This window comes from Chinchilla lanigera, unplaced genomic scaffold (assembly GCF_000276665.1).
Source record: "Chinchilla lanigera isolate Chin_1 unplaced genomic scaffold, ChiLan1.0 scaffold00008, whole genome shotgun sequence".
Taxonomy (NCBI): domain Eukaryota; kingdom Metazoa; phylum Chordata; class Mammalia; order Rodentia; family Chinchillidae; genus Chinchilla; species Chinchilla lanigera.
This window is the reverse complement of record NW_004955409.1, coordinates 5,638,812-5,663,850: the sequence shown is the minus strand read 5'-3', so window position 1 is coordinate 5,663,850 and position 25,039 is coordinate 5,638,812. Positions and strand designations below refer to the sequence as shown.

The 25,039-nt window shown below is 43.0% G+C and overlaps 1 protein-coding gene across 4 annotated transcripts in view; it reads left to right on the top strand.

Annotated features, from left to right (window-relative positions):
• Slc12a1 (solute carrier family 12 (sodium/potassium/chloride transporter), member 1) overlaps positions 1–25,039 on the top strand; it is an 82,977-nt gene that overhangs the window by 16,159 nt on the left and 41,779 nt on the right. For 2 of the 4 annotated variants that reach the window (XM_005376699.2, XM_005376701.2), the window contains exons 5-15: positions 1,269–1,364; positions 4,057–4,196; positions 5,268–5,378; positions 7,299–7,410; positions 8,886–9,013; positions 14,294–14,378; positions 17,455–17,606; positions 18,985–19,092; positions 19,399–19,522; positions 21,376–21,477; positions 23,467–23,622. In XM_005376699.2, the coding sequence (XP_005376756.1) occupies positions 1,269–1,364; positions 4,057–4,196; positions 5,268–5,378; positions 7,299–7,410; positions 8,886–9,013; positions 14,294–14,378; positions 17,455–17,606; positions 18,985–19,092; positions 19,399–19,522; positions 21,376–21,477; positions 23,467–23,622 (1,314 nt within the window). Of the gene's footprint in view, positions 1–653; positions 750–1,268; positions 1,365–1,871; positions 1,968–4,056; positions 4,197–5,267; positions 5,379–7,298; positions 7,411–8,885; positions 9,014–14,293; positions 14,379–17,454; positions 17,607–18,984; positions 19,093–19,398; positions 19,523–21,375; positions 21,478–23,466; positions 23,623–25,039 lie in introns of all 4 variants that reach the window. The other 2 variants (XM_005376700.2, XM_005376702.2) reach the window with 2 other exon arrangements.

The window sequence follows — 25,039 nt, the reverse complement described above, 5'->3', positions numbered from 1 at the left end:
TGCCCACCAGCTAGCTATACAGAAGGCTATCAAGAGGCAGTACTTTCTGTGGCTACCACAGACGTGGTAGAAAGTAGAGGCGCTTGGCTGTTCACTGAGTCCTCGGCAGGGTGCTGCATCTTTACCCATGTTCTTTTAATTTAATTGTCATTTGGCGCTCAGGCAATAAATAACCGGCTGGGGATCACAGTCAGTAGGCTAATGTGGTCGGTTTGGTTCTGTCTGCTTACCCACCTGCCTGATGAATAGTAGGCTGGAGTAGATATACTTTTCCACCCCTCATGACCAAAGTGCTTAAAAACAATGTTACCTAGAAAGATACACATTTGATCTCCAGTTAAATGATCAGTATGGGATGCTATGGACATCATCAAAGGTGGGGTTCATGGTACACCTTTTAGCAGTCTTAGTTGTTCAGTTGTGCCCAAAACAACACTACACCTTTTAGCACTTGAACTTCTTGGAAACGAAGCTACCGCAGGAACACTGCTTCAAAGCTGAGTAGTCACTGCGTGGTGATTTCTCGGCCAACTTGTGAAACTCCAATGTTTGTGGTCCCTCAATGATTACCCCAGACTTGTTGGCTTTTATGTAAATGACTCAGTGGATTGTTCCGCCATTTAACTGCCTTTGTTTTTCCTCTCTCAACTGAGGTCTTGGTGTGATTATCATCTGCTTAGCTGTCACAGTGACTGCTATCACGGGCTTATCCACCTCTGCTATTGCCACAAATGGATATGTCAGAGGAGGTAATTAAACTTGTGACCCGCAGAGTCATTTGTAAGGTAAAGGCAGCACGGGCTCCAGCAGCTCACCACTGACCTTTGTGGAGTGTTTTCAAAGGTAATACAAGTTGGTTTCTTTCTCCCCTCAGGCAAAGGGATGCAAGACAAATGGAGAAGGATTTAACCTTTGTCAAATCCCCAACTTTCTCATTCAGGTTCCTCTGGAGCAAGTGAGAAGGTTGAATGTCATGTTTTCACTTTTCACAGGCAGGGTAGTCTCTCTCCCAGGACACGGGCATAAGTCAACACTTCTCTGGCAGGGTTGCATTTCAGGTTGTGTTTACTGCTGGAAACCATCCGTCACCATAATGAGCGGTTTTCCGACTTGATCTTTATACCAGGTTTCTCCTTAGCACAAGGAAGCTCCACTGGGGCCCAAGGCATGGACCTGAAAACTTAAAGGCAGCAAGCATAGTTTGCAGCAGCAGAGAATCTAAGGAAGGAAAGTAAAATGTAATTTATTCTATCTTTCATTGCTAACAGGTCTTGGAGTTATCATAATTCTTCTTTCCACCATGGTAACTTCTATTACTGGGTTGTCAACTTCTGCAATAGCAACTAACGGGTTTGTTCGTGGAGGTAAACTCTCTAAGATATCTAATCCCCTCATCACTTACTACGGGTAGGCAAAACATTTTTTATATATTTTGTTATTGATCGGAACAAGGAAGTAGCTCAATGTCCGTGAAGCCTGGCAAAGTCCCTGGAGACACGGGTACACAGAGATGCAAATGGTGTGGTAAGTCAAGTCCAGGTCCACTCTGGTCAAGTCTGGTCTCCTTCTCCATGGACCCTTTGGTGCATTTGGACCAGTGTTACAGACGTGCAAGTTCCTTGGATAAACTTTCTTTTTCAGGCCAGTCTGCCCACTTCTTGCTGGAATTTCCTAGGAAAGGACCTCTGGACATAGATTCCATCATAAAAGTTCAGTACATTTCAGGTGCTCCTAGACCTTCATGGAACAGGATCTTTTAGAACGTTTCAGGTTTCCACAGGGAGACGGAGCCTTCTCTGCCAAGATTCAGGCTACCATATCCTGAAGTACTAGTGACCGGAGCCAAATGCCTCTCTTGGGGGATTTTTCAGGTCTTGGCGTCATCATCATTGGCCTGAGCGTAGTCGTGACGACACTTACAGGTATTTCCATGTCTGCTATTTGCACAAATGGAGTCGTAAGAGGAGGTAAGCCAGTTGAATTCCTTATGACTACAACCTTGGGCTCCTCAGTAATGTCTAAAGGTGGTTTAATACTAGAAGTGAAATTTTCACAGTGCTAAGTCTCTAAAGTCTTAAAATAACCCAAAATTTCAACAGCAAAACAAAATCCTTCTCAACTACAAATAGGAAATCTCTAGAAAAGACATTTCCTGGATAAAACATGTTTTAAAGTATTGAGTAATTGACCCTATGTCTAGTAAGAAACCATGGAACATTATAGTAAACCAGGTGGTTTCCTTGTATTCTGTGAGAGCACCCCGACCATCTCTCAGGTCCCCTCAGGCTGGGTCTATGGCACCATAGCTGATCCTGTTCGTGATTTCCACTCAGCAAACCATTGCTGCACCAGACTTCAGGGTTCAACCCAGACACTCTGCTCCTGGTGGCCAATAAGCCAGGGAAGATCATCAGAAAGAAAAGAAAAACAAAACAGTTACTTTCAAGCTATCCAGGAGCAAGCCGGCCTAGGCAAAAAGGAAGCAGATGAAGTTTAGCATAGTTCTCTAATTTCTTTTCATTCCCCTTGCTGTTCCCCTAGGCTTTTCAGGTAGGGCTCTTCTGAGGGAGCTTCTCCAGATCTCCCTCTCTGGCTTTCTAAATGTCATCCTACCCACAACACACCTATCCTCCAGCTTCTCTACCTGTCCTTCATTTGGACTTTGCTGCCTGGGTCACTGGCTAACTAATTTGTTGAATAAAATCAGGAGAAAAGAAATAAAAGAGATGTGTTCCACCCATATAATGTAACATTTTTAGAGAGGCCTTTGATCCCTTAACCCCAAAGGAGTTACTAGGATGAAAGAAACTCCTCAGTAAATGGTGGCTTGAACTTTGTGTTTAAGAATGTATGTTCAGATTCATTCCACAGCAACTCTGTCTGTCCCCCAAGACTAGCTCAGTATAGAAGGTAATTAGGATGGTCTGTGACAACCAAGCTTCTCATCGGGTGTCTTAGTCACTTTCTTGTCACCTGCAAAATAGCGGGCACCTGCAACGTAAAGGCCGAGAGATTTATTTTGGCTCACATTTCAGGCGTTTTAGCTTATGTTCGCCAGACTCACATGCAGAAAATGGCATGGCGAAGGGTCTGGGCAGAGAAGCTGCTCATGTCAGGAGAAAGAAAGGAGAACCCGGAAGGGAATAAGGACTTCCAGGTCATGCCTCAGTGACCCACCTCCAACCAGACCTGTCTCCTAACAGGAAGTTGGGTGTAGTGCCTTCTTAATTCAATCAATTTCCACAAGCCTCCCTATAAGCACAGGAGGCTCTTGGGGGACATGTAGATATAAACCATAGCATCTGGCCTTTTCTACTGCTATTGACTTGCCCAAGAGACCCTCTAGCTGTTCAGAAGTCCAAATGAGACTTTCGTGTGCACAGAAGTCCATGGCCATATACAGATCTCCCTTTTCAATGCCTAATGGAAAAGCGATCGCTCTGAGCGCTCACTCCTCTCCTTCCCCATTGGTACCCGCACTATGGGTATTTGGTAATAATCATGCCTTGATGAGCTGAAAACAAAAACCAAGCTTGATTTACAGAATGCATAATACATATCATCATGCAAAGATACCATGTTTTATGCAGCAAGTATACAGCAGAAATGCTTATGCAACAGAAAAGAAGGAGGAAAAAAACAAAGGTCACTTCTTCCACTTCATTTTCTACCAAAGCCTATTCCTTAGAAATTTTGGACATAAAATTTTATTTCAGTTGCATTGCTCATTTGAATAATTCAATGATGTTTTTTAAGGACAAAGCAGTTTCTGGTAAAGTTTCACTGCATTTTTATTTGTAGCCTTTTTTTTACACTTAGGATTCAATAAATTGAATCTTATTCAATCTATTATGTAACATAGATTATGTACAGAGAACAAAGAAGGGCTAAGTTGTTCTTTAGGATAACAGGACTTCTAAAATTATTAGGAATTTATAGTGTTTTTATTAGAATAATTAATATTTAAAATTGCTGAGACATTCAGAATCATTTTATCAGGTACATTAAATGCCTTGACTGTTCCTCAGTATACAGCATGTCCCTTTCTTGTTTCAGGTGGAGCCTACTATCTCATTTCCAGGAGCTTAGGGCCCGAGTTTGGTGGGTCAATAGGCTTGATCTTTGCATTTGCCAACGCAGTAGCAGTTGCTATGTATGTGGTGGGATTTGCTGAGACGGTAGTAGATCTTCTTAAGGTAATTAGAACTTTTCTTAATACCACCAAGCAAGATCATTCAACTCAGCTTTCTTTTTCAGGGCACTAAGGGATATTATTGTGGGCAGATGAGAAGGGAAAGCGGGATGCAGGAGAAGGAATCCCTAGTGTGGTATCAGAAGTTCAGCTTTGGGTTCCGGCTCTCACTTTATCAGCTGGGAGACTTTGGACAGCTTCCTCTATTTACCTGAGACTATGAGCTAGGCCAATAATATCCTGTGTATTGAATAATATCTGTGTATTTCACAAAAGTTTTGTTCAGTCAGATGAAATGATGTATAAAAAGTATCGTGTAAAATATGAAACATCAGATAGATAATGTACATTATTATCTGCAATCACACTACTATTATAGTTATGGATTTCTGAAGGAAAAGAAAGTTCAAACATTGAAATAACTCAGTGCAGAAAAATAGACTTTCCCTAGTTTAGGCGCCCTGCTAGGACTGTGTATGTGTTGCAAGCACATTAGTTAGCTAGCATTTGAACTAACTTCTGGTCTTGTGGTAATAGCACTGACTTAACTCAGCTAGTAAAAGTATCTCCGTGTAAAAATTAGACTAATAAGTGAACATATTATCTACTTCATAAAGCATGTTATCTTAAGAGGTGCATTATCAGGTTTGTGTAGCCTGTTCTTAAATTGCACAACATTTATTTCCAATATTGTATTCACATTGTGAACCACTTGTTTTTATTCCTCTAGGATTCCCCTTAACACAGAAAAGTAACAAGCCCTTCTTCTGAAACAAAACACAATATGTGCACGGACATATTTTTACTTACTGCTCCAGTGGCCTCACAAGTTCTCACTAGAATTCATCTCTACTGTTCATAACTTCTAACCTTGGCTATCAAATGCCTATTATCACAAGAAAGAAATAATGCTAGGTTCTTTATCTTCTTAAATTTATGACCGTTTTATTTTTCTATTGTCCAACACGGCCGCAGGTATTAGGGTACAATATCTCGTCTGACTATAAACTGCTACAGTAAGACCACTACGCAAAAAGCTGTCTCTCTAATCATTCTGTTGATTCCCCTCCCCCAGGAGAGTGACTCCATGATGGTGGACCCGACCAATGACATCCGGATCATAGGCTCCATCACTGTGGTGATCCTTTTAGGGATTTCCGTCGCAGGAATGGAATGGGAAGCAAAGGTGAGCTGCTCAGAATGGTGTTATCAGCAACTGCTGGTCAGGTCCTGTACAGAATGGCTATTGTTATTTGTCAGTGGAAAGGAGCAAGTTAGCGCTAGTGGAACAGTGAGCACCTAAAGCACCACCTCAGCTCATATGGCGCATGAACACGCCTGTGCTTTTCCTCCTTTGTGCCATCAGCATAGTGACACAGCCACTGAGGTCACCGCATCCACATGCACAGGCCCTTTTCGATCCCAACCACACTGGAAGCCCCTGAGACGTGGCCACCCCTGGAGTCCCCTGGCAAGCTGCCTGTGAGTGCTGATGGCCCCCAAAATGACAAGCATGTTGGAGGAAGGTGACAGAGGCAGGACCATTATTCTTCTCTGGAATCCAGTACTTCACCGGTGAAATTAAGGGCACCATAGGCTTTGGAACCAGAGCATATCTAGATTTAACGAGTGGTAGAGCATAGTACATCGCTGAATAATGGGGAGCCCTTGTCTTTTGCTTCTTTTGGGAACTCCTCACATGGATCAGTGCAGTTTAAAATGTCCCTCCATCACTGGAGATGCACAGCTAGTTCTCACATGGTCACCAGAAATGAAAAACTGGCAAAGCCTCCCATCTAGTAAGGCAACATCCCCATACGGTGGTTCTTTGTGGATTATGAATTCCCACAATAAACGTAAGTTAAGTAAGTGCTGACCATATGCTGAGCATTCTGCGAGACACCGGATGTTTAATTGGGACCAAGACAGACACGATTCCTGCCCTACCTCAGCATATGGTCTCTGGATAGATGAGGAGTAAACAAATAAATAGAGAGATAAATATAAAATGGTAAATTGTGAAAAGTACCATAAAGTAAATAAGCATAAGGTTTTGGGTTCAATCCCCAGGTCAGGAAGGAAAGGAGTGGGGGAGGAAGGAAGGGAGAGAAGAAGGAAGGGAGAGAGGGAAGAAGGGAGAGAGGGAGGGAGAAAAAATAAAAGCAAGTAGCAGAGGACCCCTACTCCTCATTGCTTTCTTCCTCGAGGGAGGCATTATACTTTAGTGGCAGCAGAGGGCAGTATTTAAAGCTCTGGGTCTGTTAGAGTGTCTAGTTTTGAATCTGGTTTGTATCTCTGTGACCCTGAGTTAATTATTTAACCTCTGTGCTTCAGTGTCCTCGTCTTCAAAGTGGGGACACTGGTATTCCCTACTTCACAGAGCCGTTGGTGGCATCGCTTACCGGAGGAAATACAGGTAGATTTAAAGCTGCGTCTGTCCTATTGCACGCCCTCAGTGAACAGCTGCTCAGTAGTTATTTAGGTGAAGTGGTGAGGAAAGGCCTCCCGAGGCCGTACCTACCTGAGACTCAGAGGAGGAGCAGGACACCACGACACAGAGGAGTGGTGTGGAGTCCAGGCCGAGGTGATGCCAAGCACTGGAGGGTCTGGAGAAGGATTAGTTAGCCCGCGAGTGCTGCAGGCAGCTCACGCCAAGCACACACTGGCTAGCTGGCATCACGTGCCTTGGGCACCACAGGGACTCTGCCAACCCTTCCGTGTTGTGCTCTGCTTGTACGGTTAGGAGGAGGAACAACCCACAGGTGATCTGTCTAGAAAAAGCGCAAGTGCATAAATGCTAAAACACTTGGCGTTGTTTACATTTCTGCAGCCACTGCAGTCGTTACCCACCTGTCTTGGACCATTCTTGAAAAGTTAGCCTCAGGAGCCCAAGTCCGTGCTCTCATGGAAACTGTGGCATCAACATCCAGATGGAACAAGGCTTACAAAGACGCCATGCCCTGCGGCTGCTCTTGTGGCCTGTGCTGAACGGCAGAGCCTTCACTGGAATAATCAGACTTTCTCCAGTGGACACATAATTTTACAATTATGTGAACAAAGTTGTTAAATAAACCTAACTCAGCCTCCTTTCGCATTGCCATTGCAGGCTCAAGTGATTCTTCTGGTCATTCTTCTGATTGCAATTGCAAACTTCTTCATTGGAACTGTCATTCCGTCCAACAATGAGAAGAAGTCCAGAGGCTTCTTTAATTACCAAGGTACAGAAGACAGACGAACTGCTTTTCAGTGAAAGGCTCTTCGTTGTTCTCCTCACCACCCCTCAGCCCACAGCACTAGCCATGAGGATCCCACACGGCCCAGGAAAGGGCAGAATTTAGGTCCAGGAGAAGCAGGATTGGTCTTAACCCCACTGCTTACCAGCTAGACACATCATCAAATGTGTTTGGGTCTCAGATTTTCCGGCTAAAGTGGGAATGCTGATAATAACCTCCCAAGGGAATTCGGAGAAGTAAATAAGGCAGTGGGTGTGAAGGTGCTTTTCAAATCTTAAAATGCAGGGCAAGTTGTCCTTGTCAAATCACAGGAATAGGAAGTACAGGCTGGGAGAGACAGCAGGGCTCAAACACTTGGCTCGACCATTGCAAAGAACTAAGCTCAAACACATTTTTTTTCTTCCTGGTGGACCTTCTGGCACCTTCCCTTGAGACGGCTTTACCTAGTGCTGTGTTGCTGTCCAGGGTTCAGGCATAAGACGTTCCTTAGTGCAGCGTCCTGTAATAACAGGACGAAGCATGGGATTTGATGGGGTTTGCCTTCTTTCTCGCCTACACGACTCCACCTCCCCACTACTTGCTCCCTGTCCAGTTTACTTGGGAATCACCCTCTGTGGGATTTTTTTAATTAATTGCTCATCCCATTGTCATTACTTGTTTTGTGTTTGAAAAACACATCCTCTCTTCTTCTTGATCCTTCCTCTCTGTAAAGACCATCTAGTTTGCTTTGGATGTTGACATCTTTTTCCTCCTCTTTTTTCCCTCTTTCTTGCCTGTGTATTTTAAACTTTCTTTCCTTTCTTTCTGCAGTTTTCTTCCTCTTTTTCCTTCTTCCTTCATGTTTTGCTTCCAGCTTGCTGGGCTTTTTCTTTTTCTTTTTCTTTTTCTTTTTCTTTTTCTTTTTCTTTTCATTTCAGCATTTGGCAACAGCCTGTGGGATTTGTTTCCCCCACACCGTTTTCCCATATGTGAAAATTTGGCATAAGGATTCAAGATCCAAAATCTGCACGCAGGTATCAGAGATTAGAAAATCAATAGTAAGAGTTTAAAGTAGCTTAATCCACAAAACTCTCCTACAATTAGAAAAAAAAGAGTGTTGGTTGTTTCGGGTATTTATGCATGGGAAGATGTAACCGTACAGGAATACGTGTGATATATTTATGAGTATGCTAACATGGTCATGAAAGAATGCTTCATCTTCTCCTTCCATCTTTTCTAGATTCAAAGAAATCAGGCACCCTGGGTCTCTGTGGATACAATAAATATGCAGATTTTTCAGAGCTATGTCCTAGAAATCGAAAACCTTAGGTATTTTGGCTCTTGGCAAATAGTAACACCAACATCCTAAGATCACTGCACTTAGAATTCAGGGATGCATTTGCATTTGGAATCACAGAACCCAAAGAACTCGCCCTGCTTGGTGAAGCATCCACCTATGACTCTTCTTATCCTTTGTGCAGCGTCCATATTTGCGGAGAATTTTGGACCAAGCTTCACTAAGGGGGAAGGGTTCTTCTCCGTCTTCGCCATTTTCTTCCCAGCAGCTACTGGAATCCTCGCTGGTGCCAACATCTCGGGAGATTTGGAGGTGTGTGGTTTTCTCTGCTTTGCCGTCCTGGGAGGTGGCAGTGCGGTTGGTGGGAGGTGCGAGGAGCTGTACAGATTAAATGTGACAGCATTTCCCTGCAGATTAAAACTAGAAGGTTTCTGAAAGAGCTCCTGGCCATTTACGATTGCTCTCTTTCAATGTCACATTTGGGTTGCTGTCTCAGGTAGTTCTAAGGTCTGACCCAATGATGTCAGAAGAGCAGAGTATATTGACCCAATGTCATTTCACCAACAAAATGAATATAGTACAGTTATGACACCTCCTTAACTACCTCCTCTTTAAAACCATACTGAGTAACAACATGGAACAGTTAAGAAAAGCAAAACTATAACAAAACAAAAGCCAACCACTCTATCACTTGGCACTCCATTCATATTATTCTATTCGTATTATTCTAAGAATTACATGGATTGTTGTATTGGGACACTGGGCTGAATGATATATAAAAGATCTCTAACAATGGCCAAAACAAGATAGCTGTTTGTTTGGTGCATAAAAATTTGAGCCCATGTGCCATCCAACAAGAATGGTCTGCTTCAAAAGGTAATCCAGAGCTCCAATGACCTCCCCTGTCTACCATTATTCTAGGGTTGTCTGCATCTGCAAAGTCTAAGATGACTGATCAAGATAGAGTCAGGTGGATGGAAAGTTCTAACACATTCTGGGCAATGTAGGGCAATATTAGTGATACTCTATCTCAAAATAAAAAATGAAAAATGGACTGGGTCTAGCTGGGCATGGTGGGGCATGCTTATAATCACAGCACTCAGGAGACTGAGGCAGGAGGATTGCCACGAGTTTGAGGCCAGCCTGGACTACACAGTGAGTTCAAGGCCAGCCTGAGCTACACAGAGAAATTCTGTCTCACCCTCCTCTCCACCCCCAGATGGACTGGGGCTATAGCTCAATGCAAAGGCTCTGGGTTCAATCCTCCTTGCATAGTAAAACAATAAAATAAAATCCCTTCCAAGATTACACTGCAGTCCATAGGAAGGGAAATAAGGAAGCAAATCAAACAATTCCTGGACTTGTATGTATGTCTTTGGCTGCTGTTCCATTAATTAGCATTTAGTTTTGTGAACTTACCTAGTTACAAGGGAAGCTGAGAAATGTAGTCCCAACTGGACAGCCATGTGCCCAGGTAAAATTTTGAAACAGTTCAAATATTAAAAGGACAAAGGGGAAGATAGCTGTCGGGGGAACAATAAAAACTCTCTTTAAAAATAGAGAACACATGGGTTTTACCTCACACAAAAAAGTAGAAGACACAAATTGTTAGATCAATAAATTTGTAATCAACTTTACAAGTATATTCAAGAGTCATCAGGAGATATCATATTGCAGCGATCCATGCATACCCATGTTTATAGCACCAGAGTTCATAATAGTTAAATTTTGAAAGCGGCCTTTATGTCCATCTTAGATGAATGGGCAAAGAAAATGTGGTATTTACACACAGTGGAGTACTACTCTGCCGTAAAGATAAATGTGAGTCATTTGCAGGAAAATAGATGCAGTGCTCGCTTCAGCAGCACGCACACTAAAACTGGAAAATGGATGCACCTTGAGTCCATTACGCTGGGTGAAATAAATCAGACACAGCTTAATTATCACATGGTTTCTTTTCTGTGAGAAACCCAAAGTATAAATAAAGGGCAAAATAAAAGGTAGATAATAGGAAACAGGAAGGGTGATCTTTTGCAAATGGGAAGGAAAGCGAGGGGAAAGGAAAGGAGGGGGAAAGGAAATAAAAAGAAATAAGATGTTTTGTATACATGTACCAACTCCCCACAACAGATGAGATTGATCTTTATGTACTTCAAACGTGTACTAGTAGATACATATATTTTTAAAGAAAGAGTTCATAGGAGACGTGTATAAATGAACGCTGTCCAAGTGAGTTGTGAAATAAGTATATTGAAGAGCTCATTGTTCCGTTAGGGATGATTTCCTCGTAGGGCTAAGCTTTGAGTCTGAACTTGAAGCAAGGGCCAGCTGCTGACTGCTGGTGAGAGATGTAAGGGAGTCGCAGGCTGAGAGGACCACAGGGACAGTAAAGCACGCATGGGGAACAGAGAACAGGGAGGGGTGTCTCACACTTCAACGGGAGAAACCCCCACAAGGGAAAGGGAGCCAGCTGTGGGAAAGATGTGCTCTAGGGACATCATCCATACACCATAACGCCAGGCAGTGAGACTTCACCTTTGGCTTTATTCATCACCACACCCTCTGGACTGGTGAGCCACTGATAAATATTTATTGAGTGAACAAGCTGGGGCATTTGGATATGGTATATTAGTGACCACAATGCAGTGGTACATGCTTAGGCAGAGATAATGGCAGGAAAAAAAGGACTCCACTGATGCTCAGGAAAGTCAAAGAAACTTATTCCGAATGACTCAAGTAGTGAGTGTCATTACTTAATGGGATTTAGTTATGGATGTTGTCGTTATGGTTTCTCGGCACTGGAAAAGTATCCAAGGCCACCGATTTAAACTTCTGCAAACCGTAAGCACACTTCTAAATTGAAGAACATTGTGCTTCCCTTTGACTCCTTAAAAACAATCTGTATCAGATGCTTAGCAGTCAGTTCAGCTTAGTGGGCATTTACAGAGTGCCGGATTTAAGGCCCTGGAGGAGGAAAGGTGTCAAGAGAAGAAATGAAAAAAATCTCAACTGTGATCCATGGCAAGAAAATATTGCACACCGCAACCGAATCCACACTTAATATTTTCCCCAGTTGGTTCTCTACTACAAGCAATGTCTTCTGACATTTTCACATCAGTTCTATTTGATTGTATTCTTTTAACACTGGTTGCAACCTGTTGAATTGATTTCATGCACTAAAGGAAGCTGAGACTTGACCGCTGAGGCTGGAGTGGCAGGAGAACATCATAATGGAAACATCTAGCTGGCAGCTAGATGGATGAAGGGGGAGCAGATGGAAAGCCACGGCATACATGAGCTCCCACATACGTGCAAGAAGGAAAGAAGTGGTGCAGGGAAGTGCTCAGGGAAACAGACTTTCAACATATTTATGGTAACAAGGGAACCAGTGACAAGAAAAGACAAAGAGCTAAGAGGTAGGGGAAGACCAGAGACACTGGGGTCAGGAAAATCAAAACAAGGCAGTGCTTTGGGTAATAGTAATGCAGTCAAAAGCCAGAATGGACAAGTACGGTAGGTACTGAGAGGTGACAATGCGCTGGGCGGTCAGCAAGGAGCTTCAGTGCCTGTACATGTGACTTCTCTCTAAGAGTGAAATGAGAAATAGTAGACGCAGTTCGATTTTGTAAATTATTTTTGCACAGTACAGGCTGTCACCTCTCTTTGTTCAGTGCTGCAGAATCCTTCTCAAGGTGGCCTCGGGCTGCCACTGACAGTTAACAGGATCTGGCAAGGGGTGGGTGCTGCAGAGTCCCCACACTGAACCTTCTGCTTGCTAATGACACACCGGTAGATATTCTGTGAACAGATTCCTGAGAAAAAATTGGGGGAACACTCGTCTAGCCCAAAGAGTTAAGGTTCAGGGATGCAAAATTGGGATGCTATTGACATCCTCAAAGAGCAGCAACCTAATACATTGCTTATGTTCTCTCCCAAGAAAAAAGCACAGTGTTTAATTAAGAGCGGTGGAGGGGGCTGGGGATGTAGCTCAGTGGCACAGTGCCTGCCTGGCGAGCATGAGGTCCTGAGTTCAATTCCCAGTACTAAAAAAATAAAAGTGGTGGAGGGTTAGACTTTGGATTACTGCTGGAGGAGCTCAAATTAACACTTGGAGCAAAAACTGAATTTACCAAAGTCCCACACCCAGTCTATGGGCAGCCGGACCAAACAATGCCATGTGTTACTGACCCTAATAGGATCACATACACATCATGTTAACATCTTAGGCTTCCTTGCCCCTCATGTAACTTCTATTAAGCAGTCTCAGAGCCCATAGTAGCAGATAGCTGTAAATAAGAACTAAGTCTGTGTCTTAGTTTTAAGACTGCTTTCTATCTTCACACCTCTTACAGATTTTCTTTCTCGCTTGCTTAGTGCACTTTCCACTCACATCCCAAGAAGGTCTTCATCCATAAAATAAATTTTGAGACGTGAGTTGGGGACATGAGTGGGGGCCATTACGGTCACAGCTTCCACTTTCTCTGTGAGTGGCTCCACCGCACACGCCTGCCCCGTGGACTCTTGGAGATGATGGTTAGGAAGAGAGGCTGGATGAGCCGGCCACAGAGAAAAGCGATGCAGGTGGTCCCAGAAGAGGGGGAGGGGCCAGAACCAGAGCTCCCAGATAGGACTTCCTGCTGTCGGGCTGGGTCTCCATTCACCAGGAGCGACCATTTTGATGGGTTTGATCAGCATATTTTTAAGTTAAAAAGAAGAAGTTCAAACTTTGTTTGACTGCATTGATTGCTTATTTGTACTGATGAATCTCATGTCCTCTAGTGGGGAAATTACTGCCTCCCGGGATTATACTTCCCTCAATTCAATATTTATTGACTCTCACTATATGCCAGGCACTGTCCTGTATAAGCAATGAATGCATTAAAATCTCTGCTTAGTAATGCCTGTTAAGTTGAATTGAATATAATTCAATATGTGGCTTGGAAATTGATTTAGGCCCCCAAATAGGATATAAAATGGTAAATTAAATATGATGTGAACTCAACTTCATGAATGTGTGTACATTTATAGTAAAGAGAAAAGCCCGTTTTCTGGTATGAGCTTGAATTGGCCTCTTTCTTTATGCCTGCTTAGAAGAATTAAACTCTTCCATCACAGACATTCCAGCACTAGATTCCAAATGAGGAATTTGAAGGAGTGGAGAAGTCAGTGTGTCATCCTTTTTGCTCAGTCAGAAGTAATTTTTATAAAGGCAAGCCTGAGCTCGGTATAAAACAAATACACAGAGAAGCAAATACATATTGGCATGCCAGATATGTATGTGTACTTTCCCCTACACTTCCGGGGCTGGTATATCTACACGAAATCCAAGGAGACGGGTAGCGGGGGAGCTGATAAGAGAACTACCTAGCATACTTCTCTATAAAACCTCTCTCCTGAACAGTTCATGATTTTTTCTTTTTCAGCACAAAGCTTTACAGATATCTTTACTTGCTTTTAAAACTGTCCAGAAAGAACTGAAGCTCACCACTTTGCCATCTGGTCATTTCTTAGAACTTGCCTTAGGAAGGCTAGCTTAGGAATTTGAAAATAACTCCAAGCCACCTATGCTCACTGTATGTTATTTTCCCAAAGGACCCCCAAGATGCCATCCCTAGAGGGACCATGCTGGCCATTTTCATCACGACTGTGGCTTACCTGGGGGTTGCTATCTGTGTGGGTAAGTTGTATGTCTCTGGTGTCAGAACGACAACAAGCCCCATCACTCTCCACGTCTAGTGGGCTTCCAGTGGAGTGTAACTAGAAAGTGTTTAATTCTGAATCATCTACTTTAACTTCTACATGATGGAACCTTGCAAATTCACAGGAAGCCAGTCCATGAGCCATTATTTGCTGTAAGGACAGGACATTGACTCCATGACTATCTTTCCCCTGTCCTGGGAAATGTACAAAAATGCTGATTTTTTTCTACCCATGGGTCAGGGGGAACTAGAAGAATCTCTGAAATGAGGTCTGTAACTGCTCATTCCCTCAACTTATATCTGATTGTTGTTTTTTTGTTTGTTTGTTTGTGTGGATCATTTAGGGTTTTCATGCTATTAAACTGTAATACCAGTATCTCTGGGTCAGTGCTAGGGTAGAGCTAACCAAATGGTTGTCCTGCCTGAGCCTAAAGAGGTCCTCCTTTGTTTCTCTGGTGAAATTTCCACTGCTACGAAAGCCATACTTCCAGTACCTGCCTAGAAGGCGGGTAAGGATCAGAGCAGGGAAAAGAAATAAAAAATCAAGGCAAAATGAAGCAAACACATGGCCTTAGGAAACCATGAAAGATGTAGGATTTATAACAGTGTCATCCCTGCACTGCTGTCCCTAATGTGGACATGTCAGAGCAAGACTCAGCTGCTGGCAGTGTGGGCAGTCAGCTGCTGTATTGCTCAGGGAACAGGAAATCCGTGTACTTTCCCGCTGTTCCTGAGGCTGACTGTGGTTCCACTTGCTGCCTGCAGCCACATAGCTTCCTGGTTGGAAGCCATCTCTTGGCTTGTGCTATGGAGAAAGAGGAAGAAACACAGCTCCCCAGCCTGCAGAGAAAACCCTTCTCCATGCACAGCAGGTTACATAGGTCCGGGGTGGAGCCCAATGGAAGCCTAGTGACCATTTCAGCAAAGTGCGGCTCCTGGTCACCCTCTATCAGAGAGGAGATTGGGAGAGTGCATATATCTTTAGGTGGTCTCTGGATGAAAAAGAAAAACAAAAATCTGTACACAGATTGTTGCCTACCTCGCAGCCTCTTAGTTGAAGCAACTGGAGAAGCCTGTTAAATACACTGTTGTGTTATTGCCAAGCCCAGTTACATGTAAAGAGTTTTTGTTCTAGTGCTTTAAGAAATCAACACATTTTCAAATGACATTGCAATTGCCTAAAGTTAAATTTCTCAAGCGGTTTTTCTTTTTCAGATATAACTTGAGGGGGGCTGGGGATTTAGCTCAGCGGCACAGTGTCTGCCTGGCAAGTGCAAGGTCGTGAGTTCAATTCCTGGTACCAGAAGAAAAACAAAGAAACAAAACAAACAAACAAAAAAAACAATCAGATATAAATTGAGGGAATGAGCAGTTATAGACCTCATTTCAGAGATTCTTCTAGTTCCCCCTGACCCATGGGTAGAAAAAAATCAGCATTTTTGTACCTTTCTCAGGACAGGGGAAAGATAGTCATGGAGTCAATGTCCTGTCCTTACAGCAAATAATGGCTCATGGACTGGCTTCCTGTGAATTTGCAAGGAGCTATTATGCAGAAGTTAAAGTAGATGATTTAGAAAAGTCCGTTTGACATAAATGAACAATGCAAAGAGGCAAAACCTAAAATGAGTGGTTCTTCTTGGTAATCAACAGGCATAATTTCAAGTGTTTTAGTAGAGGCCAGCTGGCTACCTCTCAGGGCTATGATAGAAAGGATTTCTTCACTGATTATTGTGATATTCTCTTTTAGTTGAAAGATTCTATGATTTTTAAGTCTTTCCCAGATTCAAAGAATGTCAGTTCCACAACTAAGATGGAAGCTTTCCATTAGTTCCTGTCCCTGGCTCCTGTCTTAAAATTGCAGTATTAGCAAGGAATGAGAACTAACTGTGGGGTTGGGGATTGGGGATTTAGCTCAGCGGCACAGCGCCTGCCTGGCAAGCACGAGGTCGTGAGTTTGGTTCCCGGTACCGGAAAAAAAACAAACAAAAAAAGAAAAAGAGAACTAACTGTGGGTAGAATTTGAAAAACAAACTAAGTAACTTTACTGGTTGATATTTAGTTTGTAAAAGATTTTTTCTTCATGTAGTTTAAAAAGTATATATATATATCATATATTCTAATAATGCTATCAAATACATAGTGACAGACATTACAGTCAAAAACTTGTAAGGAAAGTTAGTGATTATATATCAAGGATCTTTTAAATGCTCATAATTCCTAAGAATCTGTCCACAGAAATATTTCAAAATACAAAACAGTGTATGCACAAAGATGTTCATCTTAAAATGTTCACCATAGGGCTGGGGGTTTAACTCAGTGGCAAAAGCGCCTGCCTGGCAAGCACAAGGTCGTGAGTTTGGTTCCCGGTACCGGAGAAAAACCAAAAAAAAAAAAAAAATGTTCACCATAGAAAATAGCAGATACTCCCGTGTGTGAAAGGAATGGAATAAACTGAAAGAAATGCTTAATACAACATTATTTGACTATAACTACTAATGGTCAAATAGGAAATCTTAATATTTTCTCCCCAAACACTGCCTATATTATTTAAGCCATTAAACTTTTGTATAAAGTAGAATTATACTGCTGTTTAAAAAAATCGTGCCAGGGGTTAGTTGAAAACAAGGGCCTTGTAATTACTAAAATGACCTACTTCGGTTCTCAGAGATAAGGAAACAGATCCTTCTAATTTGAAAAACATGGGCTCAGCAACACTAAACCAGAAATGTGAAACGATCATGATGCGCAAGCCACACACAAGTTTAGAGGTGAGCAGGGAAGGCCACCTCCACCTCCATAGGTCTTCGGGGCCATGAGACGAAGATCTAGACCCCTCCCTGCTATTGAGATGGCATCCTGTAACCGACAGGGGGCGCTTCAGAGCTGAGCATGGGAGCTTCTGGCCGCCATGTCCCAGGAAGTACTGACCATGAGCGCAGGCTAGCATTAGGCCTGTTTAGATGCAAATCCAGCTAAGTGTGTGTTCAGGAGAAAGCCCCGAGAGAGAGCAGAGCCCTTACATTACAGAAATGAAAATCCCCATTGTTCCCACAGCGGCCTGTGTGGTCCGAGATGCCACCGGAAGCATGAATGACACCATCATCTCCAGCATGAACTGCAATGGGTCTGCAGCCTGCGGGCTGGGCTACGACTTCTCAAGATGTCGACATGAGCCGTGTCAGTATGGGCTGATGAACAACTTCCAGGTTCGCACTGTCAAGAAAAAATGTCTATGGCCATTGTTGTGCTTTTAGAACATCGTATCCAGTAAGGCTTCTGAACCTGGAGCGGATTGCTTTGAATTCAGTCTGTGTGTGAGGGACAGGAATCCTGTGGTGGTGACGCGGTCCCCGTGGTTGCATTTCCTGTGGTGGGGATGCAGCAGGCAGTGGGAGACATGGCATCCCCAGGGAGAGAGCACCACTTGGCACTGTGTCTTCTGGTTGCTTGTACAGGATTTCATGGTGGAAAGCAGCAGCTTAGATTAGCTAGTCCCATGGCTTTTGGCCAAGAACAGAATGCTGAGGTGGCCCTGGAGTGCCTAGAAGACAACAGCAAGGGAGAGAAATTGGGAGTGGAAGGGGGAGGGATGGGGGAAGAGACACTGGAGAAAGGCAGGACCGGAAATGTACTAATTTTTCTGCATGACTGGTGAGGAGAGGGAGAAGTAGGTGTGGGGTACAGTCTTCATTCATCTACGTCACTCACCAACACAGAGAAATTAACTCAGCTGAAGTCATTATCCAAAATATGACCGAAACGGAAAGAATCTCATCAGATCTCAGATACAAAATTATGTTTAGTGAATACAGGGAAAGCAAAGGTTTGAAAACTCTATGTGGGGAAGAAAGAAGAAAGGCTAATGCTTTTTAAAAGACTGGTAAACAGCTAAGCTCCTCCCCAAATCTTACTACAATAATACTTTCTTCTGGATAGAATTTCTCACCATTGTAGAAACACATGACCCCAAAGAACAGAGGGGTAAACTACTGTCAAAATCTCTGAAATCATTCCTCCTCTATTTTTTTCAGTATCTTGTAGATACATTTTGGTGAGCACTTACTATTTTGTAAATAATATCAAAGTTCATTTTCATTCTAAAAGAACAAATATTGAGAATTTGGAGGCAGATGTGGTGACACACACTTGTAAACCTGGCTACCAGGGAAGCTGAGGCAGGAGGATTATAAGATTGAGAGCAACCTGGGCAATTTAGGGAGATCTTCTTAAGAGGAAAAAAAAAAATTTAAGAGATAGGGATGTAGATCAGCACTCTCTGGGGTCAGGCTCCAGTACAGGGAATGAGAGAAAGAGAGATTAGGAGAAAAGAAGGAAGAAGAAAGGAAGGAAGGAAGAGAGGGAGAAAGAGGGCGGCGGGAAGGAAGGAAGGAAGGAAGGAAGGAAGGCAGGAAGGAAGGAAGGGAGGGAGGGACGGAGGGAATTGAGAATGAAGGAAGGGGAGTATTTCGTTCCAAGCATTTGGCTTATAATATATTCCAATCACCAGAAGTAGGGAGGGGAGCATTTGCATACTATTTGCCTGATGTTTTCAGGCCTCTGCATCCCTGAACCTTTCTCCTCCAGGTCATGAGCATGGTGTCAGGGTTTGGCCCCCTCATCACTGCTGGAATCTTTTCGGCGACGCTGTCCTCCGCCCTGGCCTCCCTGGTCAGTGCCCCCAAGGTATTCCAGGTAAGACCTGCCTGCAAGCCTGTGCTCCTCCCTTTACTGTGGATCAAGCTGAAAGAGTCCTTCTCACCGACAATCATTTTCCATCATTTCTGAAACAGTTAATGTTCACATCTGGCTCAGGCGCTCTGCCTGCCACATAGTGAAGATCAATTCAAATAAGATAAAGAATGACAAACTGCGGTGTTCACGTGGGCCTCATCTTATGTACCACTTAATCTTCCCCCAAATCTTCTTGTTGGAATCACCCGGAGAAAATGACTGTGCATACATATAAATGACAAATTCCTCCTCTTTTTCTTCCTTTAGGCTCTGTGCAAGGACAACATCTTCAAAGGCCTCCAGTTCTTTGCAAAGGGATACGGGAAAAACAACGAGCCCCTGAGAGGATACTTGCTCACCTTTGTGATAGCCATGGCGTTTATTCTCATTGGTGTGTAGCTTTCTTGTTCTTACTGGAAACCAAATCATTCCTCTGATTCCTCCAGCTTTTCCCTTCCATTTGAGAAATTACCTGTTTTGCGTTTAAGATCCTGTTTGGGAATACGGGAGCCTGTCTGAGAAGGAAATGAGAAATCCTTGTGTGCTGAGGGTCTTTGAGGAGCCTGAGGGCACTCTGGACTTGAAGCTGGCCTCTGAATAGGAAAGTTCGAAACCCATCCAACCATTCACAACCCCTAACTGCTCCAGAGCTGTCCCCATCTCCACATCTACTGGTTTGATGGCTAGCAAAACTGAATTGTCCACGTCCCGTTTTTCGGAATGTGGTTGGTTGACCCTGGATTCAGAATCACCAATGTGTCTGTGAAAGTGCAGGCTTTTCAGGCTCAGCTCCAGAGTTACTGAAGCCAGATCTCTGAGGATAAGGCATCTGCCTTTTACCGGCCCCTCAAAAGACTCCTAGGTCATTAGCATGAGAACCACATATCTCCATGGTAACTTTGGCTTCTTCTCCCAAGCAGTATAGAACAGCTAGATGATGTTGGAAAAGACAGGTTCACAGCTGTAGCCTGCACATCCCTTGCCCTCCTTGTGGCCCCATCTTTGCCGGGTGAGGGGATTTGAGGAAAAGAAGCCAAAGGCAAGTTATGATGGGAATTTCCCATGGGCATGCCAGAGCTAAGCATGAGGGCTGCTCTTTATTACCTATAAAACTCAGCAAGGAACTATATGCAGAATCCACATCAAATTTCTATGAGGTTAAAGAGAGGAATGTGTAACTTGGCACATTTCTTAGATTTTTTTGGAGGGGGGTCTTTTTGAGACAGAGTCTCGTTATGCAGTTCAGGCTGGCCTTGAGCTCACTTTGTAGCCCGGGCTGTTTGCAAACTCACAACGATCCTCCTGCCTCAGCCTCTTGAGTGCTGGGATAACAGCATGACTGCCACCATGCCTGGCCATTTCTTAGATTTTTAAAAAATTAAACGTAAGGTATTACATATAGGGATGTACCAATCTGCTACGTTTAAAGGATCTCACAGCCAAAGTTTAAACACTTGTGCAAATTAAATGAGGTCCTTTGTGATCACCGTTTCAAAGTGTGAATTACCTCCCTGAGCAAGTCTGACGGCAGTTTTCGCCCATTTTTACTGGTTTCTACACCCTGTTGCCACTTGCTTTGGTATCACTGAGGTTGAAGATGTCTGAACTGCAGCTGAATGAGGGTGTCTCTGTATTTCTTCTTTATCACATAATAAGTGATCCATCTGGGATTGAATGACAGTGGATATTTAGCCACTGAGGGCTAAACTACTTTTGATAAGCCTTGAGAGGTAGAAGTACCCAGATATGGGGGAAAGTATAGAGTAACAAGAACCCAGCAAGTAGGCAAGAACATGTTGAGTGTATGCAGAGAGATTTCCCATTGGGAGTTTCTAGTGCACCAGTGTTTAACTAACCTGGCACCCTGCAGAGCCTTTGGGTTACAAAAGCAACAGACAAAAACACAGCTGTGGCACCTCCGAAATGGCTACAGGGGAGTTTATCATATTTTCAGTCCCTAACTGTTCGCCAATTGCCATGTGAATTTTTAGTAGGTAGAGGTCTTGATTTTCTATTTTCTACAGAAAATAGAAAGGTTTGTAGGTTTTCTTGATTCTCACTTTATGGAAACCCTCCCGAAGACTATATATGCAGTCCCAAAGAAAAATCACCAACTTCTTAACTTTGACAGATGCTAGCTGTGTGTTCAATTTCCAAATAAAGTCAAGCTCCCTGGCTATAACAGCTGTTCAGCCCCCAGTCTCATCACTCAGATGTACATGTTCAATTCTGTTTCTCTTACAGCCGAGCTGAACGTCATTGCACCCATCATCTCCAACTTTTTCTTGGCTTCGTATGCACTTATTAATTTCTCCTGCTTCCATGCCTCTTATGCCAAATCGCCAGGTAAGATGACACTTCAGAACTAAAATAAGCTAAGCAAACAGTTTGTTTGTCTCAATAAAATGAAGTAAACCTGTGAAAAATGTTCAATATGTGTTTCCGTGTTTCCTCATATCCTGAAGAGCAGGGTAATCCACTTTCTTTTGGTGAGTTGGGGGCTGGCTTCCGAAATAGAAAACAAATCGTTTGAGCAATGGCCTTTTTGACCAACCGTAAAGTCAATTTTCTCTTGTGGCAATAAATTATTCATTGCAAGAGAAACCACATTTATTTCAGTGGTAGAAAAACACCACTATTTATTTCCAGGGTGAAAGTGACCACAGAAGTGGAATAAATGTATATATTTGAGACTTCCTTACTATCAATTTGCTTCCTGCCCATGGTGTGGAAGAGAAGGATGAGTAGTTCCGATAATTACTTGCTGAGCACAGCCACTGCTCCTTCACCTGGGGCCCATCACGTGGATGTTGGGGTCAGTGGGGCACTTTGGGGCTGTGACTTAATGTCGTTCAGAATTCCACACCAAAGAGCCTTCCTGTGTGTAGTTACACATCACTCCTTCTTTGAGTCCATTGAGTCTTTGAGTCCATAGGGTTTCCTCCATCTTCTCACTAGAGTAGAGACTTGGCAACCCTTAGAAAGTCCCTCATCATGAGAACTTTCATGGAAGATAATTAAACAATCTTTCAGAGCCTGCCACCATCCCAAGTCTCCTTTGAAAAACTTGCTGCCATTCAGACAAAATACGGATGGAAAGGGAAGCTTTATCCACCCATGGCTATAAAAGATAGCTCAGGACTTTTGAATGAGTTTTGATATAGCCTCTTAGCACAGAGAAATGTGTGGCTTCTTGCTTTGGTATGGGCATTTCTGAAAAACAAGGCAGAATTAAACAGGTTGGCAGGAGAAAACATGGAAAGGAGGACTGGGTAGAGGGAGAGAGAAAAAGGAAAACAGAAAAACATGTAGGAGACACACTGATACGCAAACCCAGAAAGTGGCTGTCGTTCCTCTCTCTGTCTCTCTGCTAATCTCTGTCTCTTTCTGTCTTGCTCTCTCTCTCTCAACCTCTCTGTCTCTCTTTCTGTCTCTCTCTGTCTCTGTCTGTCTGTCTGTCTGTCTGTCTCTCTCTCTGTCTCTGAAAAATCCAGCCTTGGTAAGAGCTGTTATATCCAAAGATGTTCCTTAAGTGCTATTTCCATCTTGTGGTCATTTAAGGAAATTTTTCCTGAAGACCTTTAAAGTTCTACTGTATTTTGGCAACTCCAAATTTAAGGCGTACTTCACCCATAAACCAAAGGTGTCCTCCAAATCAGAGCATCCTTATCCTGCCCATACTGTCTCCTAGTTTCTTTTATTTCAGGGAATTAATAGAATAGGGAAACCTCCCATGTATATAGGAACTGTGAGAAATATTTTCATTACAAAAATGCATGACATATTAATGCATTGGGTTCAGAAGCCATTGCTAGAAAATTTCACCTTTTCCCATAGACAATTGTCTTGCTAGGGTAATGAAAGAGCTACCAGGAATTAAGCAGACTGACTCTTGATGATTGCTCTGCTTTTTCCTGAGTAAAAAAGAGCATATTGTCTTAAACTTCTCTTTTTTGGACAACCAAGAAGTTCTCTATCCTCACCTTTCCATGTTTCCTGTCTCCTTTCAATTCCTGATAGAATGGATTTCAGATCCTCAGTGTAGGTAACTTGGAACAATTGAGACATGAAGGAAGTCGTCAGGGGTCCATCCGGGGAATTTTTCCAGATGCTTATTTTCCAAATTCTATAGCATGCTCTTTAATACAACCACCACTTTCACAGACCAGAGACTCAAGAGCATATAAAAATAATAACAAAGTTAGGGGACGGACCTAAAGATTCTGATTCTTGAAGCTGGGAGAAGACACGCTGCCTGCACTCTTATAATGTGCTGCCAGAGGACAGCAGTCCTGTGGAAAGGTTTCTTCTTTATATTGCTTTGTTTACTTTCAGGATGGAGGCCCGCCTATGGGATTTACAACATGTGGGTATCTCTTTTTGGAGCTATTTTGTGCTGTGCTGTCATGTTTGTCATCAACTGGTGGGCAGCTGTCATCACCTATATCATTGAGTTATTCCTCTATATCTACGTGACTTATAAGAAACCAGGTAAGTTGAGAAGGTCGGTCTAGGACAGTTTCCAACCATCTCTCTATCCCTTTGGTGAACATTTATTGGGCAACCCCCTTGTACTTAGGCGGGATATGTGTGCATTAGATAGTACTGATATAATATGATATAAGAATAACAATAATTAGCCTTGTTGAGCACCTATTACATGTCATGAGCTCATTTAATCCTCACAATTAGGTTGCACTGTACATTAGATATTAGTAGTTTCAGTATAAAGGTGAAGCAACTGGGGTTTGCTTCAAGTAAACTTGCCCAAGTAACTGTCAACACTTGATAGATTGTAATGCTTTAACCACAGGTATATGATACCTAACCCTAGGAGCTTTCTCTTAACTAACCTTCTGTCTCTGATGTCCTAAATGAGACAAGTTCTCATTCTTGAGGAGTTACAAACTCATGCTTAAGCAATTCATTATAATATAATACAGTAAGTACTATGAGTGTGATATGAACAAGTTGGTGGGAAAGGTGGGGAGAGAGTAACCTTGATTAGAGTTATCCAAGAAAACTTTCTGGATTCATGGTTGTGTTCCCAGCGTCCAGCCCTCTGTAGGAATTTAAATATTTGTTGCATGAGCAAATAAACAAGTTTAAAAAAAGAAAACAACAAGAAACAACTAGGGGATGGCTCATGGGACAAAGTCAAAGGATGAGATTCTAGGCAGAAGGAAAGGCAGAGTGAAATGAAGGGTGTATACAAGTGCCTGGTTGCCTGGAGGTGTTAACTCAGGGAGTGCTGGGGTACTGAGGAGAAGGAGCATTCGGTGAGCCTTCAAGGGGTAAATAGGGGAATTAAATACCATGGGAAGAATCTAGCTATGTGGAGAGCCAGGAAGATGCCGTAGGTTGTTCAGTTGGAGAAGTACACTTGGACTTGAACTTTGGGTGTCACCTTTAGAACCAGTGAGATGGGTGGCCTGAGGGGAGGTGGACCAGGGCTCGGCCCGTGGGACCCAGAGAATCCACTGCTCTCTTCTTTCCCTTAAGATCATAGGAACTTTGGGAGGGCTTGTTTTGTTTTTCTTTAGTACTTTCTATATTTTTTAACATTGGGCATGATTTACATATGGTAAAAGTTCACCCCTTTGCGATATACAGTCCATAAGTTTTGACAAACAGTCCTACAACCATCACCACGAACAAGATATAGGAGATTTCCATCATCCCAAGAAGTTCCCTTATACCCCTATGTATTCAGCATCTTCCTCCCAAAACTTAACCTTGGGCAACTGCTTTTCTTATTTCTAATCTTATAGTTTGGTCTTTTTGCAGAATGTCACATGCATAGAACCATGTAGTATGTATCCTTTAGGTGTGCTTCCTTTCAGTTCTTTAAGATTCATCCACATTGCATGTATAAGCCTTTTGATCTTTTGTGCTGTTGAATAGCATT